At 42.5% G+C, this 20,166-nt stretch overlaps 2 protein-coding genes across 2 annotated transcripts; one reads left to right on the top strand and one right to left on the bottom strand.

Annotated features, from left to right (window-relative positions):
• Nucleotides 1–7,284: 7,284 nt before the first annotated feature.
• On the bottom strand, nucleotides 7,285–16,874 carry LOC121846672 (synemin-like). Its single transcript, XM_042323150.1, has 4 exons — nucleotides 15,961–16,874; nucleotides 13,682–13,806; nucleotides 10,954–11,009; nucleotides 7,285–9,815 (listed from the first exon to the last, which is right to left on the bottom strand). The coding sequence occupies exons 1-4, from the start codon at nucleotides 16,750–16,752 to the stop codon at nucleotides 7,696–7,698; spliced, it is 3,093 nt and encodes a 1,030-aa protein (XP_042179084.1). The 5' UTR covers nucleotides 16,753–16,874; the 3' UTR covers nucleotides 7,285–7,695.
• A 343-nt stretch (nucleotides 16,875–17,217) lies between these two features.
• Nucleotides 17,218–18,747, top strand: LOC112252379 (pyroglutamyl-peptidase 1-like protein). The gene is made up of 5 exons (XM_024423533.2): nucleotides 17,218–17,266; nucleotides 17,433–17,485; nucleotides 17,587–17,637; nucleotides 17,884–18,110; nucleotides 18,189–18,747. Exons 4-5 carry the CDS (start codon nucleotides 18,043–18,045, stop codon nucleotides 18,442–18,444), a joined length of 324 nt encoding a protein of 107 aa, XP_024279301.1. The 5' UTR covers nucleotides 17,218–17,266; nucleotides 17,433–17,485; nucleotides 17,587–17,637; nucleotides 17,884–18,042; the 3' UTR covers nucleotides 18,445–18,747.
• The last annotated feature ends 1,419 nt before the right edge of the window (nucleotides 18,748–20,166 follow it).

Raw genomic sequence — 20,166 nt, 5'->3', positions numbered from 1 at the left:
TGTGTGCCTTTCTAAATCACGTTCAATCAATTGAATTTACCACTCGTGGACTCCAATCAAGTTGTAGAAACATCTCAAGGATGATCAATGGAAACAGTATGCATCTCATAACAAAGGGCAGGAATACTTGCAAAATCTATTTTTGCTTTGTCATTATAGGGTAAAAATATCTTAGAATAAGGCTGTAACGTAAACATTTTTTGAAAAAGTCAAGAGGTCTTAATACTTTCTGAAGGCAGTATAAACACTCAGATATACACATTATTCTCTCAGAAATGATCTAAATGGGCTCGTCTGTTGGATTTTCTAGCAGATATGCTTCAAATTCTTTAAAAAAAAGTTATTGTCTCTCACTTACAATACCTGTCAGTCATGGAATATTTGATGATGTCCTTCTTTAATGATGTTTTTAAAGTAACAAATACGAAACAAGAAGTAAACACTAGAGCTTCCCAGTGTTGTTGTTCGTTCTGAGCCACCATACTCCAAACGCTTTAGCAGATTTCTGTGCTGTTTCTCAGTCTTGGTATTCAATAATAAATCTTGATAATATTATTTAAAAATGAAAGACTCCTACTGCAGTAGAGTAGTATAATGTGTCAGTTATTCACTCATCCGTCACCCCATTATAACTAAAACAGGGGAGAAGTTTATGTTACCCTGTGTGAGAAGAGGAGTGGGGTGATCTGGCTGAGGGGGGAGGAGGGGATCAGCAGGCTGAAGACTGGGGCAGTGGCAGCGCCCGCTCATTCTTGCGCCCCCCGTTCATGTGAGCGTAGTTCTGTGTGTCCTCAAAGTTGGGCCGCAGCACCACCACTGGCCCGTTGGCCGATATCTGTCCTGAGTGCTTGTCCAAGGCCAGGCCTGGGGAGGCCGAGACAGAGGCAGCCGGGACTGAGGTGGAGGGAGAGCCAGGTCCCTTCAGGGTATTAGAAGGGCATTGCATTGGGGATAACTGCTGGGGAGGAGGGGGTGCTAAGCCCCCTGTGGCCCCCATGGGTCCCTGGGAGGGTAGAGGAACAGCAGTGGGGGGTCTGCTGGGTGCAGGGTCCAGTGGCACGTTCTCCATGTTCTCCACCTCCATGTCCAGCTCCTCAGTGTCCGGGGGCTTGTTCTCCTCGCGTTGGCAGTGTCAGTAAGTCTATTTATAATGTGGCTCTGAGTGCAACACACTCCTCAGTCTGCCCAGAGGAGAGACCAATAGAGACCTTCAACTAATGACAAAGTAAACAGTGCTTTGTATGCGAATTCCCTATTATAGTCTGCACTCACTGCATCAGACTTCAGAGGCACCAGTCCGCTAGACACAGCCAGGCCTAGCTCGACATTCCTCTTCAGGCCCCACGCTTGGCCCAGCATCAGGCAGTAGCTCTGACTAATACACTGGGCCAAGCTCTCAACACTGCAACAGGCCTACGGAAAGGGCCAGGCTGCTAATGTTCTGCTTTACTCTTTCTTAGTGTGAGAGGTGTGTGGGACTGCTGGAGGGTTAGGAGAGGTCAGGCCTGCTCTGTCTATAAGGACATGGCTGCTATAGCACAGACCCAAGGAAGGCTGGACAGAGCCACAGAGCACCTCCAAGGTAAGGGACATATGAAATCTGGACACAGGCTTAAGAGGGCGCAAAACAGCAACACACACAACATTACTATATTAATATTGCACACATACTGACCATATTATCTTAAGATGAGCTTGGGGCTGTTTGAATACTTCTGAGACCTGTCACTGACTAATGTTCCCCTCAGTCCTTAGTGTGATCTGTCTTATTTCATGTGGGTGCTTCTGGTACAGGCTCATGACGTCTGCACTCCCTGTTCACCCACGACTGCGTGACCATGCACGACTCAAACACCATCATTAAGTTTGCAGACGACACAACAGCGGTAGGCCTGATCCCTGACAACGATGAGACAGCCTATAGGGAGGTGAGAGACCTGCCTGTGTGGTGCCAGGTCAACAACTTCTCCCTCAATGTGAACCACACAAAAGTGTTGATTGTGGACTACAGGAAAAGGAGGGTCGTGCACAACCCCATTAACATTGACGGGGCTGTGGTGGAGCGGGTCGAGAGCTTCATGTTCCTTGGTGTCCACATCAACAACAAACTATCATGGTCCATACACACCAAGACAGTCGTGAAGAGGGCACGACAACACCTATTCCCCCTCATTAGACAGAAAAGATGGGTCCTCAGATACTCAAAAAGTTATACAGCTGCACCATTGAGAGTATCCTGACTGGTTGCATCACTGCCTGATATGACAACTGCTTGGCATCTGACCGCAAGGCCCTACAGAGGGTAATGCGTATGGCCCAGTGCATCACTGGGGCCAAGCTTCCTGCCATCCAGGACCTCTATACCAGGCTGTCAGAGGAATGCCCTAAAAATTGTCCAAGACTCCAGCCACCCTAGTCAATGACCATTCACTCCGCTACTGCACGGCAAGCGGTACCAGAGTGCCAAGTTTAGGTCCAAAAAGGCTCCTTAACAGCTTCTACACCCAAGCCATAAGACTGCTGAACGTTTAATCAAATGGCTACCCCAACTATTTGCATTGACCCCCTTTTTTACACTGCTGCTACTGTTTGTCTATGCAGACACTTTACCTCCAAGAACTCAGCAAAAAAAAAAGTCCTCTCACTGTCAACTTTTATTTTCAGCAAACTTAACATGTGTAAATATTTGTATGAACATAAGATTCAACAACTGAGACCTACACTGACAAGTTCCACAGACATGTGACTAACATAAATGGAATAATGTGTCCCTGAACAAAGGGGGTGTCAAATCAAAAGTAACTGTCAGTATCTGGTGTGGCCACCAGCTGCATTAAGTACTGCAGTGCATCTCCTCATGGACTGCACCATATTTGCCAGTTCTTGCTGTGAGATGTTATCCCGAGTGGTGCAGTGGTCTAAGGCAGTGCTAGCTGTGCCACTAGCGATCCTGTTTCCAATCCAGTGGTCTAAGACAGTGCTAGCTGTGCCACTAGCGATCCTGTTTCCAATCCATTGGTCTAAGGCAGTGCTAGCTGTGCTACTAGAGATCCTGGTTCCAATCCAGGTTCCGGCCGCCACCAGGAGACCCATGGGGCAGCGAAAAATTGGCCCAACTTCTCCCGGGTTAGGGGAGGGTTTGGCTGGCCGGGATGTCCTTGTCCCATTGTGTTCTAGCAACTTCTGTTGCGGGCAATGCACGCTGACACGGTCGCCAGGTGTACGGTGTTTCCTCCGACACATTGGGTTAAGAGGGCATTGTGTCAAGAAGCAGTGCAGCTTGGCTGGGTCATGTTTCGGAGGACGCACGGCTCTCGACCTTCACCTCTCCCGAGTCTGTACTGGAGTTGCAGCGATGGGACAAGACTAACTACCAATTGGATACCATGAAATTGATGAGAAAAACAGATTAAAAAAATGTAATATGCATTATTGGTTAAGGGCTTGTAAGTAAACAGTTCACAGTAAGGTCTACACTTGTTGTATTCAGAGCAAGTGACAAATACAATTATTTGACAGTATATGAACAACCAGGAATTATCAGCTACAGAAATGTGCATGTAGTGGAGGGTTGGATAAACTACTTAACACAAGTGTATGCAGACAGAACCAACAAGCAAACAATACACACAGTATGTTGGTTATAGATCACAAGTGATTGTGATCCTCCATCTGTGAATACATATAGAGATCCCTGAGCCCACAGGATGCAGTCACGCAACATTCAGGATGACTACTGTCACTGACTCCTCCTCCTTACAGGGAAGCAAGAGGTCAGTCTCGCATTCACAAACCCCAATAGACCCAACACCAGACACAAGAAGACTTGCTTGGGCCAAGAAACACAAGCAATGGACATTATACCAGTGGAAATCTGTCCAAATTTGAGATAATTGGTTCCAACCGCCATGTTTTCGTGATACTCAGAGTATGTGAATGGATGATCTCCCCATGTGGGGTTCCCACCGTGAAGCATGGTGGAGGTGTGAGGATGTGGGGGTGCTTTGCTGATGACACTGTCTATGATTTATTTCGAATTCAAGGCACAATGAACCAGCATGGCTACCACAGCATTCTGCAATGAATCACCATCCCATCTGGCTTGCACTTAGTGGGACTATTATTTATATGACAATGACCCAACACACCTCCAGGCTGTGTAAGGGCTATTTGACCAAGAAGTAGAATGATGGAGTGCTGCATCAGATGACCTGGCCTCCACAATCACCCGACCTCAACCCAATTGAGATGGTTTGGGATGAGTTTTTCCTTCAAAGTGAAGGAAAAGCAGCCAACAAGTGCTCAGAATATGAGGGAACTCCTTCAAGACTGTTGGAAAAGCATTCCTCATGAAGCTGATTGAGAGAATGCCAAGAGTGTGCAAAGTTGTCATCAATGCAAAGGGTGACTATTTGAAGAATCTCAAATATAAAATATTTGTATTTGTTTAACACTTTTTTGGTTACTACATGATTCCATGTGTGTTATTTCATAGTTTTCACATATTCACTATTATTCTACAATGTAGAAAAAAGTTTAAAAAATTGAATGAGTAGGTGTGTCCAAACCTTTGACTGGTACATTTACTTTGCAACGCTCGAGCACACAACGCAAGCAGTGTGATCAGCATGTACAGTAAGGTCTAGATTCAATCAGATCAAGCATTAACCGATAGCAGACACTCTCACAAAGAGGATGTTTTGGAGGTGTTGGAAGTGGTGTTGGAGGTTGTACTGCATTGGAGTGGTAAAAATCAGTGAGCAGCTGCTCTTGCAATCATTGTCTTGAAGCCACACCCCCACTCGTGTTAAGAAGTTTAGAATGAGAAAGTGTAGGCTATATAGAAATAATTGGCAATGTCCGCTTTAGGTATAATGCCGGGAGCCATTTGTGGATTTGACAGCTCTAATGCAGTTCCACTTCTGACACCTTCAAAACAACCGCTATGTGGATGTCGGCTAAAGCGGATCTGATTGACTAGATCCCTGACTCACCTCTAAGCCAAGGTGAATCCTAACACTGGTCACCAACACAACATGGCTCAAGCCAAGGGAATTCATATGTACTGTGGTTTACTGAAATTACACTGAACAAAAATAGAAATGCAACATGTAAAGTGTTTTATATTTTATGAGCTTAAATGAAAGCTCCCAGAAATGTTCCATTCTCACAAAAAGCTTACTCCTCTCAAATGTTGTGAACAAATTTGTTTACATCCCTGTTAGTGAGCATTTCTCCTTTGCCAAGACAATCCATCCACCTGACAGGTGTGGCATATCAAGAAGCTGATTAAACAGCATGATCATTATACAGGCACACCTTGTGCTGGGGACATTAAAAGGCCACTCTAAAATGTGCAGTTTGATCACACAATGCCACAAATGTCTCAAGTTTAGAGGAAGCTTGCAATTGGCAAGTTAATTTCTCTACAATAAGGTGCCTCCAACATTGTTTTAGAGAATTTGACAATACTTCAAACTGTCCTCACAACCGCAGACCACGTGTAACCTCGCCTGCCCAGGACCTCCACATCCGACTTCTTCACCTGTGGGATCGTCTGGGACCAGCCACTCGGACAGCTAATGAAACTGTGGGTTTGCATAACTGAAGAATTTCTGCACAAACTATCAGAAATCATCTCAGGGAACCTCATCTGTGTGCTCGTCGTACTCAACAGGGTCTTGACTTGACTGCAGTTCGGCATTGTAACTGACTTCAGTGGGCAAATGCTCACCTTTGATAGTCACTGGCACACTGCAGAAGTGTGCTTATCATGGATGGGGCGGCAGGGTAGCCTAGTGGTTAGAGTGTTGGACTAGTAACCGGAAGGTTGCGAGTTCAAACCCCCGAGCTGACAAGGTACAAATCTGTCGTTCTGCCCCTGAACAGGCAGTTAACCCACTGTTCCTAGGCTGTCATTGAAAATAAGAATTTGTTCTTAACTGACTTGCCTGGTTAAATAAAGGTAAAATAAAAAAAATGGATGAATCCTAGTCTCAACTGTACCGCGCAGATGGCAGACAGAGTGTATGGCGTCGTGTGGGCGAGCGGTTTGCTGATATCCATGTTGTGAGGAGGGTTATGGTATGGGCAGATATAAGCTATGGACAATGAATACAATTGCATTTTATTGATGGCAATTTGAAAGCACAGATATACAGTGAAGAGATTCTGAGGCCCGTTGTCTTGCCATTCATCCGCCGCCATCACCTCAGCATGATAGTGCACGGCCCCATGTCGCAAGGATCTGTACACAATTTCTGGAAGCAGAAAATGGTCCAGTTCTTCCATGGACTGCATACTCACCAGACATGTCACCCAATGAGCATGTTTGGGATGCTCCGGATGCGTACGATAGCGTGTTCCAGTTCCCACCAATATCCAGCAACTTCGCACAGCCATTGAAGAGGAGTGGGACAACATTCAGAACATGTGTCGCACTGATTGAGACAAATGGTGGTCACACCAGATACTGACTGGTTTTCTGATCCACGCCCCTACCTTTTTTTAGGGTATATGTGACCAACAGATGCATATCTGTATCCCCAGTCATGTGAAATCCATAGATTTATTTAAACTGACTGATTTCCTTATATGAACTGTAACTCAGTAAAATCTTTAAAATTGTTGCATGTTGTGTTTATTTTTGTTCAGTGTAGATGTACAGGTCTTATCTCAGACATGAACCATATGCTTATCTCCAGCTTCTCTCTCTCTCTCTCGTTGTCTGTCTCTCCTTTCCTTAAGTTCACTCCACCTTGTTTACAGTATGTCTGTCTTGCTACCAGTGTCTCTACAGGCAGAGAAAAACACCTCTCTTTGGAATTCAAGACGGTTGGATTTCTTCTTGTTCCCTCTAAAGCCATTTACAGGTTAAAATATCATGGTGAGGGAACCAGAAGGATAAACTATAAAACCCTTTTGAGGGTACAAACCTTTGAAACTTAATAGTAATGTCAAACGTGTAGAAAACATTTAGTGGTTTTGCTAAGTGGTGATCAGAATCACTCGATTACACCCCATCTGATTTAGAATTGCATTTGATTTTTTTTCTTTTTTCTTTCCAATTCAAATGATTAATAGGGAGTAGATTTCATTTGACAAGACATGATACACATACTTTTGTCCCCGATCATAAACACATTCAAATATAGCCATCATTAGCATTAACAAGCATTAACAATTAATAAGCATTAACAACCTTATTAACAACAGGAACTCCCTCAGTAACAAACACTAGCTTTAAATGTGGTTAAAAATAACATGGCATTACAGGAAACAATAGGTATAATGTTTTTTTTCTAGATACATACTGTAAATGTTGAACATGTTTTAAGACTGCAACATTAACCATAACAATGGAGGATATATTAGCATTGTTCCATATTTGGTTATAGTATCTCAGGCAAAAAGACAGCCCTATTCTGTGGTACAGGTTAGTACAAAAATATAGCAGGAAATGAATATAACATATTCTTAAAAAGAAGCAGAGAGACATTTGAAAATGGGTAACAAGTGCTATTAAAACCTTTTATATATATATATGCAGTGGCTATAATTTGTACTCTTATCACAACTGTAGGCATAGCAATTTATGAATCACATCGAATAACATCACCTTACAGTTCGTTGCAACTGATTGACTGGTGTGTGACTTAATATGGGGAGTATTATAATAAAAATATCTAATTTGAATCAGAACTCATCTTCATTAGATTCAAGATAGACTGTGGCAACTCTTTTCTTATGAGTGACCTTCAGTGGGGGATCCTGTCCTTGGCCATTATTTACATCCATCTGGAAGGGGAATGACTTCTCTGATTGCCCCAGCTTGATGTGCTTCTCAGTGACATCAGTTGAGGACTCGCCTCCCTGTCCCTCACTGCTAGTCACCCAGCACATCTCCTTTGTGTCCAGGGTGTATCCTCCCTCTGCTCCAAGGTTGGAGGAGCATAGAGCCGCCATGATCTGCTCCTCAGATACATCATCCCCCTGCTCCCCCAGCTGCCCAGAGTCCTCTAGAGTTGTTGAGCTCTTGAGCTCTGCCACAATAGTCGTGGTTCCGTTGTTAGAGGACTCGTGTACTTTTTTTATGTCCACAGATATGTTCTGAGGACTATCACTGCCACGTCTTGTGAGGAGAGCCAACTCTTCTTTCAGGCTCCCTGACACTGTTCCTTGGAGCTGCTCTAGGGCTCCTCTCAGCTGCTCTTTGGGGTCCAGAGTTTCCTCTCTCAGGTATCCAAGCATTGACTCCTGCACTGTGGGGGAGACACGGATGGTCTCCTCTTCAATGATGCACTCTGAGTAACTATTTTGGGCAAAGGAGTGGTCATCTTTCATGTACTGGCTGTCCGATGCAGGTCTGTAACTATCGCTTTCCTCAACAAAAATTCTGTTCTTTGAGACTTCCCCCTCCTGGTAGTACGTTTCATCTGAAAAGTCGTCCACCATTCGTCCACCACTGGAGGGTCGTTCACCATGTCCATATGATGCTATACCACCACCCTCCTCAGGCTCTGACAGATTTCCATCAGGTGTGGAGACAAAATACTCTTGAGACTCTTGGTTGTGGCTGTAGTATGGAGATTCACTATCTCTGAAGTCTTCCTGGACCTTCACAGATCCACCATTACTGCCATAGTTTGCTACTGTCATGGAGGTTTTCATTACTTCAGCACCACTCTCATGGTATATGGTGCCGTGAGGGTCATTCTCTAGTTCTTCAATCTGAAAGAACATTGAAGAGGGCTGGGAGAACTTGGGTGTGGACTTCTCCTCAAACTCGTACTCCTCGTCACTGTAACCCTCCACTGGTTCCTCAATGATCTCCACATTGACAGTCTTGTTTCCCATGTCCTCTCCTCCATGCAGCCCAAGGCTGAGCAGATTCTGAATCATGTTTCCTGTTGCAGTGCCCTTGATATCCTCCAGTGACACGTGTTTCACTTCCTTGCTGAGAAGTTCCTCCAGTGCAAAGTCCTCTGACATATCCAGCTCCTCCTGCACCTTGGACTCCAGGATAATCTGTGTCTTTGTTGACCCGTCCTCCTTCTCCGTTTTCTCCACATGGTAAGTGATCTTGGAGTCTGGAGATGAGCTGCAGACCTTTCGATCCAAACCAGCAGGTTTCATGACCTTCTCAATGAGTTCCTCCATAGACACAGAGTCTAGGACCATCTTATCACTTGTCGTGGTTGCTGTAATGCTGCCATCTTTGGCATGCATCTTTACATTCTGAAGACCAAATGCATCTCCTCTCACCTCTCTTTCAACTTGCCTCTCTGCTTTCTTTTTGCTGTCCTCCTCTGTGTTTCTGCTAAGACTCATCATTGGTGGTGACACTATTCTTACTGAATTGGGGTCAGCAGTGGGTGAGGCAATGGGACTGGATGTGTTTGCTGTGCCTCGAGAATGGTCAAGAGAATCCTTAGCTGAGTGTTGTGACACCTCTTTGATTCTCACACTCCTCTCCTCCACAACTTTCTTCTGAGCATCTATATTTTTCCTGACCGTACTCTGGGCCACAGGTTTAACTGTAGTGGAGGAAGAGCTTGAGGATGCAGACTGGGATTTAGTGAATGAGACCATGTCCCTTCTGGTGGTAGGACTCTGATTCCTGTTGTAGCTGCTTCCTTTGACTGAGATAGGTATGACCCTGGAAGGACTGGTGTGACCATACTGAGATGGAACAGGTGATCTTCTCAAGCTTGAGGTTGGCTCCATGTATTTCACATCCAGATGTTTCCTTACATCCTGTCTGGTTGATGTGAAAACTCTTGGTTTGTACTGTTGTGGAGGCATCATCTTAATATCTGAGGTGGAGAGTGAAGCACCAAATGAATGTTGTTATTGGGAAATGTCTATCACTGAATATACACTGAGTGTATAAAACATTATGGGCACCTTCCTAATATTACGTTGCATCCCCCCTTTTGCCCTCAGAACTGCCTCAATTCATCAGGGCATTGACTCTACAAGGTGCCGAAAGTGTTCAACAGGGATGCAGGCCAATGTTGACGCCAATGCTTTCCACAGTTGTGTGAAATTGACTGGATGTCCTTTGGGTGGTGGACCATTCTTGATACACACAGGAAAAACCCGTGAAAAGTGTGAAAACCCCAGCAAGCGTTGCAGTTCTTGAAACAAACCGGTGCGCCTAGTTTCTACTATCATACCCCTTTCAAAGGCACTTAAATATTTGTCTTGCCCATTCACCCTCTGAATGGCAAACATACACAATCCATATCTAAATTGCCTCAAGGCTTTGACATCTTTCTTTAACCTGTCTCCTCCCCTTTATCTACACTGATTGAAGTGGATTTAACAAGTGACATCAATAAGGGATCATAGCTTTCCCCTGGATTCAGCTGGTCAGTCTATGTCATGGAAAGAGAAGGTGTCCATAATGTTGTGTACACTCAGTGTATATACAGGTAACTGACAAAATCATGGAAATATGAGGAATACAAAGTATATTGAAAGCAAATGCTTCCACACAGATGTGGTTCCTCAGTTAATTAAGCAATTAACATCCCATCATGCTTAGGGTCATGTTTAAAAACTGCAGGGCAGGCCATTATTTTGGCTACCATAGCTATGCCCCTATAGGATGGCAATTCCCCCCATCCACAGGGCACGAGTGGTCACTGAATGGTTTGATAAGCATGAAAACTATATAAACCATATGGCATGGCCATCTCAGTCACCAGATATCAACCCAATTTAACACTGTTCTGGGTCGTGGTGGCCCAAAGTCCTATGTTGATGTTTGCTTTATTTTGGAGATTCCCTGTATATACAGTAAGTTTGTAGAATTGAGTAAAACAAATAAATACTACCAAAAGGATGTAAGCAATAGAAAAAATGTCTAAAGTAAATTTACTCTCAAATGTATAGTAACACAAAGGTCCCGGCTGTAAGTATGACTTATTTGAAAGTTATGTACAATACCTATGACTCTTCCTCTTGACTGCAGATGCTGCTGATGATCTCCTTCAATAAGCGCCCTATAGAGAAACAAAAACAAAATGGCATTAAAACCAAGGGTACATACATGGCATTGGAATGATTTGATTTGTATTCCTAGGGCAATATTGCTTCTTCACAATTAAGCAATGGTTTGTTTTCACACAAATACAAAATCACCTCACAGGAGGATGCTGATCTTTCTGCCCTGCCATCTCAAACCTCAAATAAAACACAGAGGTAGGCTACCAAACGATGAACACAACCCATGGATCTGGCCATATACAGAAAAGAGCAGAGGTCAACAACAACACTTTACCACAACAGACCAAAAGACATCTAACAACAAACATATTGTACCAGTAAAGTTGAACAGCTCACCTACCTCTGCAAAGTAATGGCTCCACAAAATAAGAGTTGGAAAACAAAAGCTATGAGACTTTGCTGAAGCTATAACCCCTGTGAATGTCCCCGGTGTGTCTCCCGAAAGGCTGACCTAAAAATAACAGCTACAATGTGCTGCTGTCTGCTCTCTACTATTCTAATGTGAACACAGGCACGCACACCTAGTTGACAGACCAGCTTTCCCGCTAACTCTTCAAATAAGACATAAAGAGCCTAGAGAGACAAGGTAATATTATGTAAATAATATCCTTTATATAGGCTACAGACCAGATGACACAAAGAGAGACCCCGGAAGAGACCAAAAAGAGACTAGTGTTTGTATTAGATTTCTGAATTAAGCAATAATATGTGAGAAGCCATGGGTTTTACCATGACATTTTTATCATGGCTGTGATGTAGTCATAGCAACGAGGCGAAGCATGGTAAAGACATGGATATCAGACATGGTAAAAGGCTAAGGCACTACATCTCAGTGCTTGAGACGTCACTACAGACACCCTGGTTCAATTCCAGGCTGTATCACATCTGGCCGTGATTGGGAGTCCCATAGGGAGGAGCATAATTGGCCCAAAGTTGTCCGAGTTTGGCTGGTATAGGCAGTCATTGTAAATAAGTTGTTCTTAACTGACTTAAAGTTAAATAAAGGTTCAATTTAAAATAAAGCAGGATAACAAGTGTGAAGCAAGTAAGTATTGACATGGCTATTTAATCTTAAATGTCATTGCTTGATATAACTATGTGCATGGATTGTACTAGTGTTGTGGGACTAAACTAGCCTCGGTTCTGATAATATTGAAGTGTTCTTGAAGTGGTCCAATGTGAATTGTAGTGACATGGTATTCGTCTGCCATTGCCATATCAGGGCTCAACAACACAAATCACTTTAATACTTTTTTTCTAACAGAGATATAAATACAAAATATTTCCTGTTCACCTAAGACCAAACTGTTTAGGTCTTGGCTGTTTACAAATGAGCAAAATATCCCTACAGATATCACTGTCAAGAACGTCGTCAGGGAAATGACCGGACCAAGGTGCAGCGTGGTGAACGTACATTTCTTTTTATTTGAAAAATGTCACCAACAAAAACAAGAAACAACAAAAACAAACGTGAAGCTTACTAGGGCTATACAGGCCACTAACAAAGACAACTACCCACAACTAAGGTGGAAAAACAGGCTGCCTAAGTATGATTCCCAATCAGAGACAACGCTAGACAGCTGTCCCTGATTGAGAACCATACCCTGCAAAAATATAGAAACAGAAAACATAGAAATAAAGAAACTAGAATGCCCACCCTAGTCACACCCTGGCCTAACCAAAATAAAGAATAAAAGCCTCTCTATGGCCAGGGCGTGACAATCACACCGTCACGTTCGCTGGAATAATTATCGAACCAAGCTGCAGAGTGATCTGGGTTCCACATCTTTATTTAGTGAAACACACAAAACAATAAAGAATAACGAAATGTGACGACAATGACATACAACTACCCATAAACAATATCCCACAAAACACAGGTGGAAAAAGATACCTAAATATGATCCCCAATTAGAGACAACGATTACCAGCTGCCTCTAATTGGGAATCATACAAAATCACCAACATAGAAAACAAAACTAGAACCCCACATAGAAATAATAAACTAGACTAACCCCCCAGTCACGCCCTGACCTACTCCACCATAGAAAATAAGGACTCTCTATGGTCAGGACATGACACACTGTAGATAACATCAGGAGTTAATATTAGAGAAGGCTGTCTGGAGGAATGCTAAGTGCCCCTGCCAAATGGGAGGGCAGCAGAGCAGTTGCTTTGCAGCTACAGTGAAGGGTGAAATCACTATAAATACATTTCAAGTCCAACAACACTGCAGCATTGAAGGGTCAGTGTTGGGCCTAACATGACAGAATCAAATCAAATTTCTGGTTCGACAGGCAAAACCGATGTATACTATACTGTAAAGTCTGCTTTGTAATTCTATGGTACTTTTAAACCGCAATAATAAACTGACTGTAATTACAAAAGCACTACACCACAATTCTCTCAGCATTTCCTCAGAATCAGCATTTTCAGCCACCTCCACCGATTTACTATGGTAAAAAGGAACACTACACAAGCTCTAACCCATGAGGCAGAATAATGTAACATGACATTTTTAACTGTGCTTGGATCATGTGGGAAGTAAGGTTGTCAGTACTATGTCTTGGTAATTACTGTTGGTTGCATAACAGCAATCTCTGCTAAAAATCTCTATAGTGGCCACTATAGAACTCAGAAAGGACTAACAGTACAGAATAAGACATACCTGTAGTAAGCCACCTCCATGCCCAGATCCATCTTGACCTGCAGTAGCTGCTGATGGTCTCTGACCTTTTCTGCCATGGTGTTGGCCAACATTTCCCGCTCCCACTCCAACTGATCAATAATCACCTGCAAAGAGACCATGGAATGGAATTGTGAGCATGTGCATCGTCTTCTATCCGGTCATACATTTTTCTCAAATACTGTTATGAGACTATAATTATAGGGTTGGTCTATATGGATTACATATTAATGTATTTATTACATTGCTCATTACATATTGCAATATCAGATGTAGGGAATTCAGATGAGAGGTGGTACCCTGAATACGAATATAAACCCATCTTTCAGGCCACAATTTACTGTCCAGATTTGACCCTCTAATGTACCCATATGATCATTCATTGTACTACGTGTCAGTTTCAATAAGGTATTTTGGTTCACCATCTAACCCTCTCGTTTCTCCCTCAGTAGGTAACAGATCCAATTCTATTGAGTGTGTACAGGTGAATGTGGCACTGCTGTTTGTGTTGTGCACCTGTTTTAAAGGCCCTTGAGACACCTTTCCTAGGATAAGCAGGATGGACTGGCTGAATCATGGGTGATCCTTCAAACGCATCAGACTAAACAGCTAGGTAAACAACTGTCCCTTTATGTCTAGTCTGATGTTTCACCTGCGGGCTCCCCAACTGGCAGCCTACAGGTGAAATTTGTCCAGTGGTTTTATTTGGTGTTCTGAGCTAAAAATAGTAATAAATAAAAAACATTTGTTGTTGGAAATGAAAAAACACCAGGAAATCCGCTCCAAGTGATTTTAGTTTTGGGAATTTTTTTATCACGTATTTACATGCATAATAAAGAGACGTCATCTTATACAAATATAAGCAAGGTTTCAAATGATTATGTTTTAGTCAAATATTATATCTGTTTGGGCTTCTTGCGGTCAATTTGCAGTCTACAAATTATTGGTAATTATGTTCCGGCCCCCTGACCATCCACTCAAAAAGAAACGGTCCCTGGCTGAATCTAGTTGATGATCCCTGACATATGCATCCCACTGAATGAGTGGCAGGTTCAATTTCAAACCCATTTCCAGGAATTGTAATATTATTTTGAACAATTAAACATCACTTAAGAGTTTATGATAACATTATGCATGATGTACCTTGAAATTATTTTGGAAATGTGCATGGGAGTAAAATGCTTGATCTGCTTGGTAGGGCTCCATCGTTAGTAGGATACTGAGTCTCTGTAACAGCTAATTGGTTTAAGTGGCTGGTACAGCTAACAGCCGTAATATGTTCAATCCTTTTAGTCTGGCCTGAAACACTGAACAGGTGCAGAATGCATGTTTCTCTGTAGTTATGAGGGAAGTTATGGGCCTTCCACCACCCTGGGGTTGCCATTTTAATGGCACAGGCCTATAAATCAAAGCTGCTGAGATTATTTTCAAGATTTATTGGCTTCAAAACCATCGACCAAGTGTTGATATCATCTATAAGAGGCTGATACCAATGGATGGATTGTAGCCAGTGGGTGTGATACAAGCAAATGTCACTCCACACTGTGGTCCCAACAGGCCTGTCAGGGAACAGGTGCTGGTTGATAGTTTATATGGAGTAGTTGTGCTCATTTAGAATCGCAAAGTAGTACAAGGCCCCTCCAAGTAGGAAAGCGATACTTCACAAGGAGGTGAGGCTCATGTATCAATTTCTCAGTTCCTGCAGTAACCTTTGCTCCCATTTTAATTCCTGTGGGCCAATGTGATTGAAGTACATGCACAAATATGCACATTTTGTGTCGTTTAAACATGACTTTGAAGCATACTGTGAACATTATCATTGAAGAAATATCTGATCAATAAAGTCATATAGTGAAACTTCAGAGCAGTATAATTTATTATAAGGAGGTAAAGGATCCATCTCACTCATCATAATAATTATGCATCATAGTATAAAATATGATAATGAGAAATAACTGGAAAAAACGAACAAAAAAAACGATGTTTGAGATTGCAGCAATTTAATTTACTATGGAGTAACAATACAGCTCTTTCTCCTAAAATGTGTGGCACCTAGAGGAGGAGGCAGTCATCGCTAATGGAAAGGCTGTGCGATCTGTGCGCAGCACCAATCATGTTGTAGAAATGCATGCATTACATAATCCATGAACAGAACCAAAAATAACACACATTTCTGCATTGTTATGACTTTTGTATATATACTGTCAAAAGACAGACACTGAATGGTGTCTAAACATTGGATGCAAACCCCATTTGCTGACCTGATACTGGGTGATGTCCCCGTGGAAGTTCTCCTGCATGTATATGAGCTGTTCCTCCAGGTGTATTTGAATCTGACCTTGCTTTTCAGCCTCTTTACGTAATTTGTCAAACTCTGAGGCATACTGCATCTTTTCCCTTTGGAGATCATCCAGCCTCGTCTGGTCCGCGTTGATCGATTCCTCCATATCTTCGACCTTCCTTCGATACACCTCTAAGGTGTCAGTCCATCCTTCGGACAGGCTGAGGGCATAATGTTGCATCTCTTCCATCGAGACCACTGGAGGACCATGGTAGGTTTGGGTAACAATAGGTCGTGAATGCACCTGGCTCCGGAGCTTGGTCATTTCTTGTCTGTGTGCATCCTCAATGAATTTGTACTCGTTCTCAAGCTGGAACAGACGTTCTTCAAGTTCCCCATTGGTCTGTTGAGCTTTATGAAGCTGCTTCTCGCAACCTTTTAGCTCTCCACCTATGTCTTTGCATACTACCTGCTCCTCACAACACATCAACTGTAACATCTGAAACTCTTGCCAAAGCTTCTCTCGTTCAGTCTCGGCTCGGGACTTTTCAAAAGATAGTTGCCCCGCCATTCTCCTCAGGTCCCGCATTTCGGCCATACATTGGTTGTCCCATTCCACTGTCTTCTCTTGTCTTATCTTGTTTATTTCAGTTTTGAGGATTGCGTTGTCATGCTCCAATTGCATTGTTCTTGACAGGTACTGGCCCAGTCTGTTGTTGAGCTCCTGTAATTGATGTTTTTCGGCTTCAACGCTTCTCCTGAATTGTAACATCTTGTCATTTACAAATGTTACTCCTTCGCTTCTTTATATTTCAGTACGGAGAAAATGTTACTCTGGTCTTATTTGCGAGTGCGTCTGGGAGCAGAGCTGTGATGCAACTCAGCATGAGGGCTTGACTTGTTAAGTGCAGAAGGTGGGCGGAGGCTTAATCAAGGCTTCCAGCGGCCCGTTATCCTGGCAGATGTTAGCGGGTTGAAATTCTTATTTGCTTTTCCTATGTTGGGCTATAGCTCTACCAAGTGGAGAGAAATGTACGATGCAACCGCACACCCGTTCCAACAGAGACAGTTGACTACACCCCTACAAATAAAATAAAATCAAAATGTAACCATTTTTTGAAAACAAACTGTTCTTGATTACACTTCACAGATATACATGTTATTCATTGGTAGGGATTCTAATTTCTGCACGTACAGAATATGTCTGACTCATCTGCCTGCTTAAAATGGAGAGTATCAGTCGCGCGTAATAGACGCAGATGAAGTCTCCGTGGTATTATTAACTGGTCTGTGTTACTTTTAAAGTTTTATTTCGAAGTTATATTAGGCTGTTGTATGTTGTATTGACAGCTAAGCAAATGTAAGCTTCTGCTATGTAGGCTATTGTTTGGCTACTGGAATGGAAAGCGCTGGTGTTCCCCTTTGTACAGTTCTGTTTCTATTTTTGATCAGGGTTCGGACCTTTCAGAGAGTACTTGGTCAATCCTAGTTGGCAGGCAGCTCAGGTAATGTAACATGTTGGATATCTCAATTGAATGTGTACATTTCATTCAATACATTTAATTATTGTGCAAACTGCATATACCATGTCGAGCATTTGCAATAGGGTTTGGAGAAGGTTGGACTGGGAGAGAACATTAATATCTACATTAAAGAGGTACCAGTGAGCTACATCAAATCACCGCAGGTTATAGTTGGCATGTGGGAAACTGTTAACCCAAAGATAAATATGCATACCATGATGGGAGGGGGGGTTGGAACAAGAGTGCAATCCCCTTCGAACAGTCAAATAACTAAAATATGTTTTGCTTCTTTACCTGTGTCTATACTGCTTTTCAGCCCCATTACTGTACAGTAATCACATGTAAAGGTTGACCTACTGACTTTTCTCTGTGATTCCCAGTTTGCCATACACCTTGGAATAGCCCCGGGCTCTAGAGGCATCTCTCTGGAGCAGACAGGCAAGAACCATGGTTACAGAGATAGAGAGGTGTGTGCCTTTTGTCCTGTTAATCATTGCTGCATTGAGGGAGGATCAGATAGACTAGACTCAATCATAGACATGAGGTCCCTCTCCAAGGACCTCAAACAAATGGGTCTGGAGGTCATCTACTCAAGGGACACAGGAAGGTAGGGTTCCATATATCCCAGACATACTGTACATCAATAGTAAAGACAATGATTTGTAAGGCATTCCCTCTTATCCAGGTACCTGTGTGATTTTGTGTATTACTGCTCTCTGCACCATGGCCATGGGAGGGCAGCCTTCATCCATGTGCCAGCCTCAGGCAGCCTGGCCACTCCTGAAAGACTGGTACCACTGCTGCAGACTGTCATTCAGGCCATGCTCAACCAGCTGGAGGCCCTACAAACAGCCAAAGACCACATGACAACTGTCTCCAAGACTCCCGAAGACCCAACCATGGCTACCTCAGGCTTAGTGCACACAGGAGATCATCCATGACTGGTTAGATCATCCCACTCGTATTGTTACTATTCATACTGTAACAATGTGTTGTAAACAGTAAGTCATTCTGCTAAATATACAAGTATGGAATATAGTCACGTATGTTGAGATGTGGATAATGTATAACTCATAAGCAATCAGTCATGACAGCAAGTCATCATTCTCATTCACTTTTTTATTCAAATTTTAAGAAAAAAATACAAGAAATTCTCATAGATATACATTAAGAGAATGGCATGTCAAAAATACACCATCTCAACTATACGTGTGAAAAACCAGGAGGCCTCAGATACAGAACTTGCAAAAGACAGTCTAGCCAAGCTGTTTAACCAAATCTATTTGCCAATCATTGAAATGACACAGAGATTCAGATTTTGTGAAAGTATAGGTAAATAAAAACGAAGTAAAATCTTCTCAGTAGATCAAGGCCCCTTTTTGAAGTTGTCGGAATGCAAAGCAGAACAACAGTGCCTGAAAAATTATACTGATAAACCTCAAGCTCATTATTGCGATTTGATTGCATGGATGCATCTTCTATAAACCTGAGGTTTGCATATAGGACATTCTGAAGAAAATACAATTACAATTATATTAATAATAATTGAAATGAAACCTTTTCAGTCAATCTTATCTCCATGTTTGCAAATTGGCAATGCAAAAAGAAACCATCTCTACTGTAAACAACTCTTCTTAAAACTCTAGTCATGCTATTTACTCTCTGCCATGACTACCCGTAATCTACTGAACATGTCTGTCCTATTTATGTCCATGTCTCTACTTGAGTTGTGGTTATAATAGGTATGTAACCCTCTGGTAACTAAGGAACACAGCCAGCATTCCAAGAAAACAAATAATCACTTTGCAACAGGCCAACCCTTTAACCAATTTTGATAACTGAAAAAAAGAAGAAATACATATCACATATCTCTATCTTTGATCATTACAGACACCAACACTTGAAAGACTACATCTAAATGTGAAACACTCCCATCCATTATACTGTACTCAACAACAGTAGCACAGGGCCCTTGTTAAAACGGTGATCTGAATTATTTCTTAAAAATCTGGTAGTATATATATATAGCCATTTGTTTCTGCCAATTCATCCAACCAAGTCTCTTTTGCTGCAACCCCCCCCGCTTGACTTTACAGCCTAAAAAAGTATACAACTTCAGAATATTGAACACGTAAGCCTTCCAGGTTTTGTTGACCTGTGAACCCAAAAACCTTTCTCCATTCTGCTCCATAAATCAGAATCATGTTTATATGCCCTCAACTCCACTTGTCTTTTGCTCTACAAAATCAGAGCTTCACCTTTCTATGAACCTTCATGACAAAGACCTTTGATGAGAATTTGAGGTCTAAATCCAACCATGCCATCTCAACTACACTTCCATTGATATTGGCCCAGTCTTAGAGGATTTACACCCACAGATTGAGACACCCTTTTTGAAGCAGCGCCATTATCAGCAGCAGTAGAATAGAGAAAGCAGGGGGTGCAGTCTTAAGACTAATCACAATGAGGAGGATCATGAAGATTACAATGAAGGGACATTAACATCAACTACCTCAACATCTGAGTCTATTCAGAGGTTAAGTCTATTCCAAGCCAATTGGAACAGTTTAAAAAATCTTAACAGGGGACAAAAAAAATACTACAATATTTGAATGTGGGAGCATTGTAGGTGCTATTTAGAAAAGTTAGTCATTGGGAGCAGG

This window comes from Oncorhynchus tshawytscha, linkage group LG06 (genome assembly GCF_018296145.1).
Source record: "Oncorhynchus tshawytscha isolate Ot180627B linkage group LG06, Otsh_v2.0, whole genome shotgun sequence".
NCBI classification, from domain to species: domain Eukaryota; kingdom Metazoa; phylum Chordata; class Actinopteri; order Salmoniformes; family Salmonidae; genus Oncorhynchus; species Oncorhynchus tshawytscha.
This window is presented reverse-complemented; position numbering and strand designations above follow the sequence as displayed.

Excerpts from the sequence above, each read along its gene's own strand:
- LOC121846672 (XM_042323150.1), bottom strand. The coding sequence starts at position 16,752 with ATGTTACAATTCAGGAGAAGCGTTGAAGCCGAAAAACATCAATTACAG. Across the intron at positions 13,807-15,960 it reads GGGACATCACCCAGTATCAG|GTGATTATTGATCAGTTGGA; the intron begins GTCAGCAAATGG and ends GTCTCTTTGCAG. Across the intron at positions 11,010-13,681 it reads ATGGAGGTGGCTTACTACAG|GGCGCTTATTGAAGGAGATC; the intron begins GTATGTCTTATT and ends GTTTCTCTATAG.
- LOC112252379 (XM_024423533.2), top strand. The coding sequence starts at position 18,043 with ATGAGGTCCCTCTCCAAGGACCTCAAACAAATGGGTCTGGAGGTCATC. Across the intron at positions 18,111-18,188 it reads TACTCAAGGGACACAGGAAG|GTACCTGTGTGATTTTGTGT; the intron begins GTAGGGTTCCAT and ends CCTCTTATCCAG.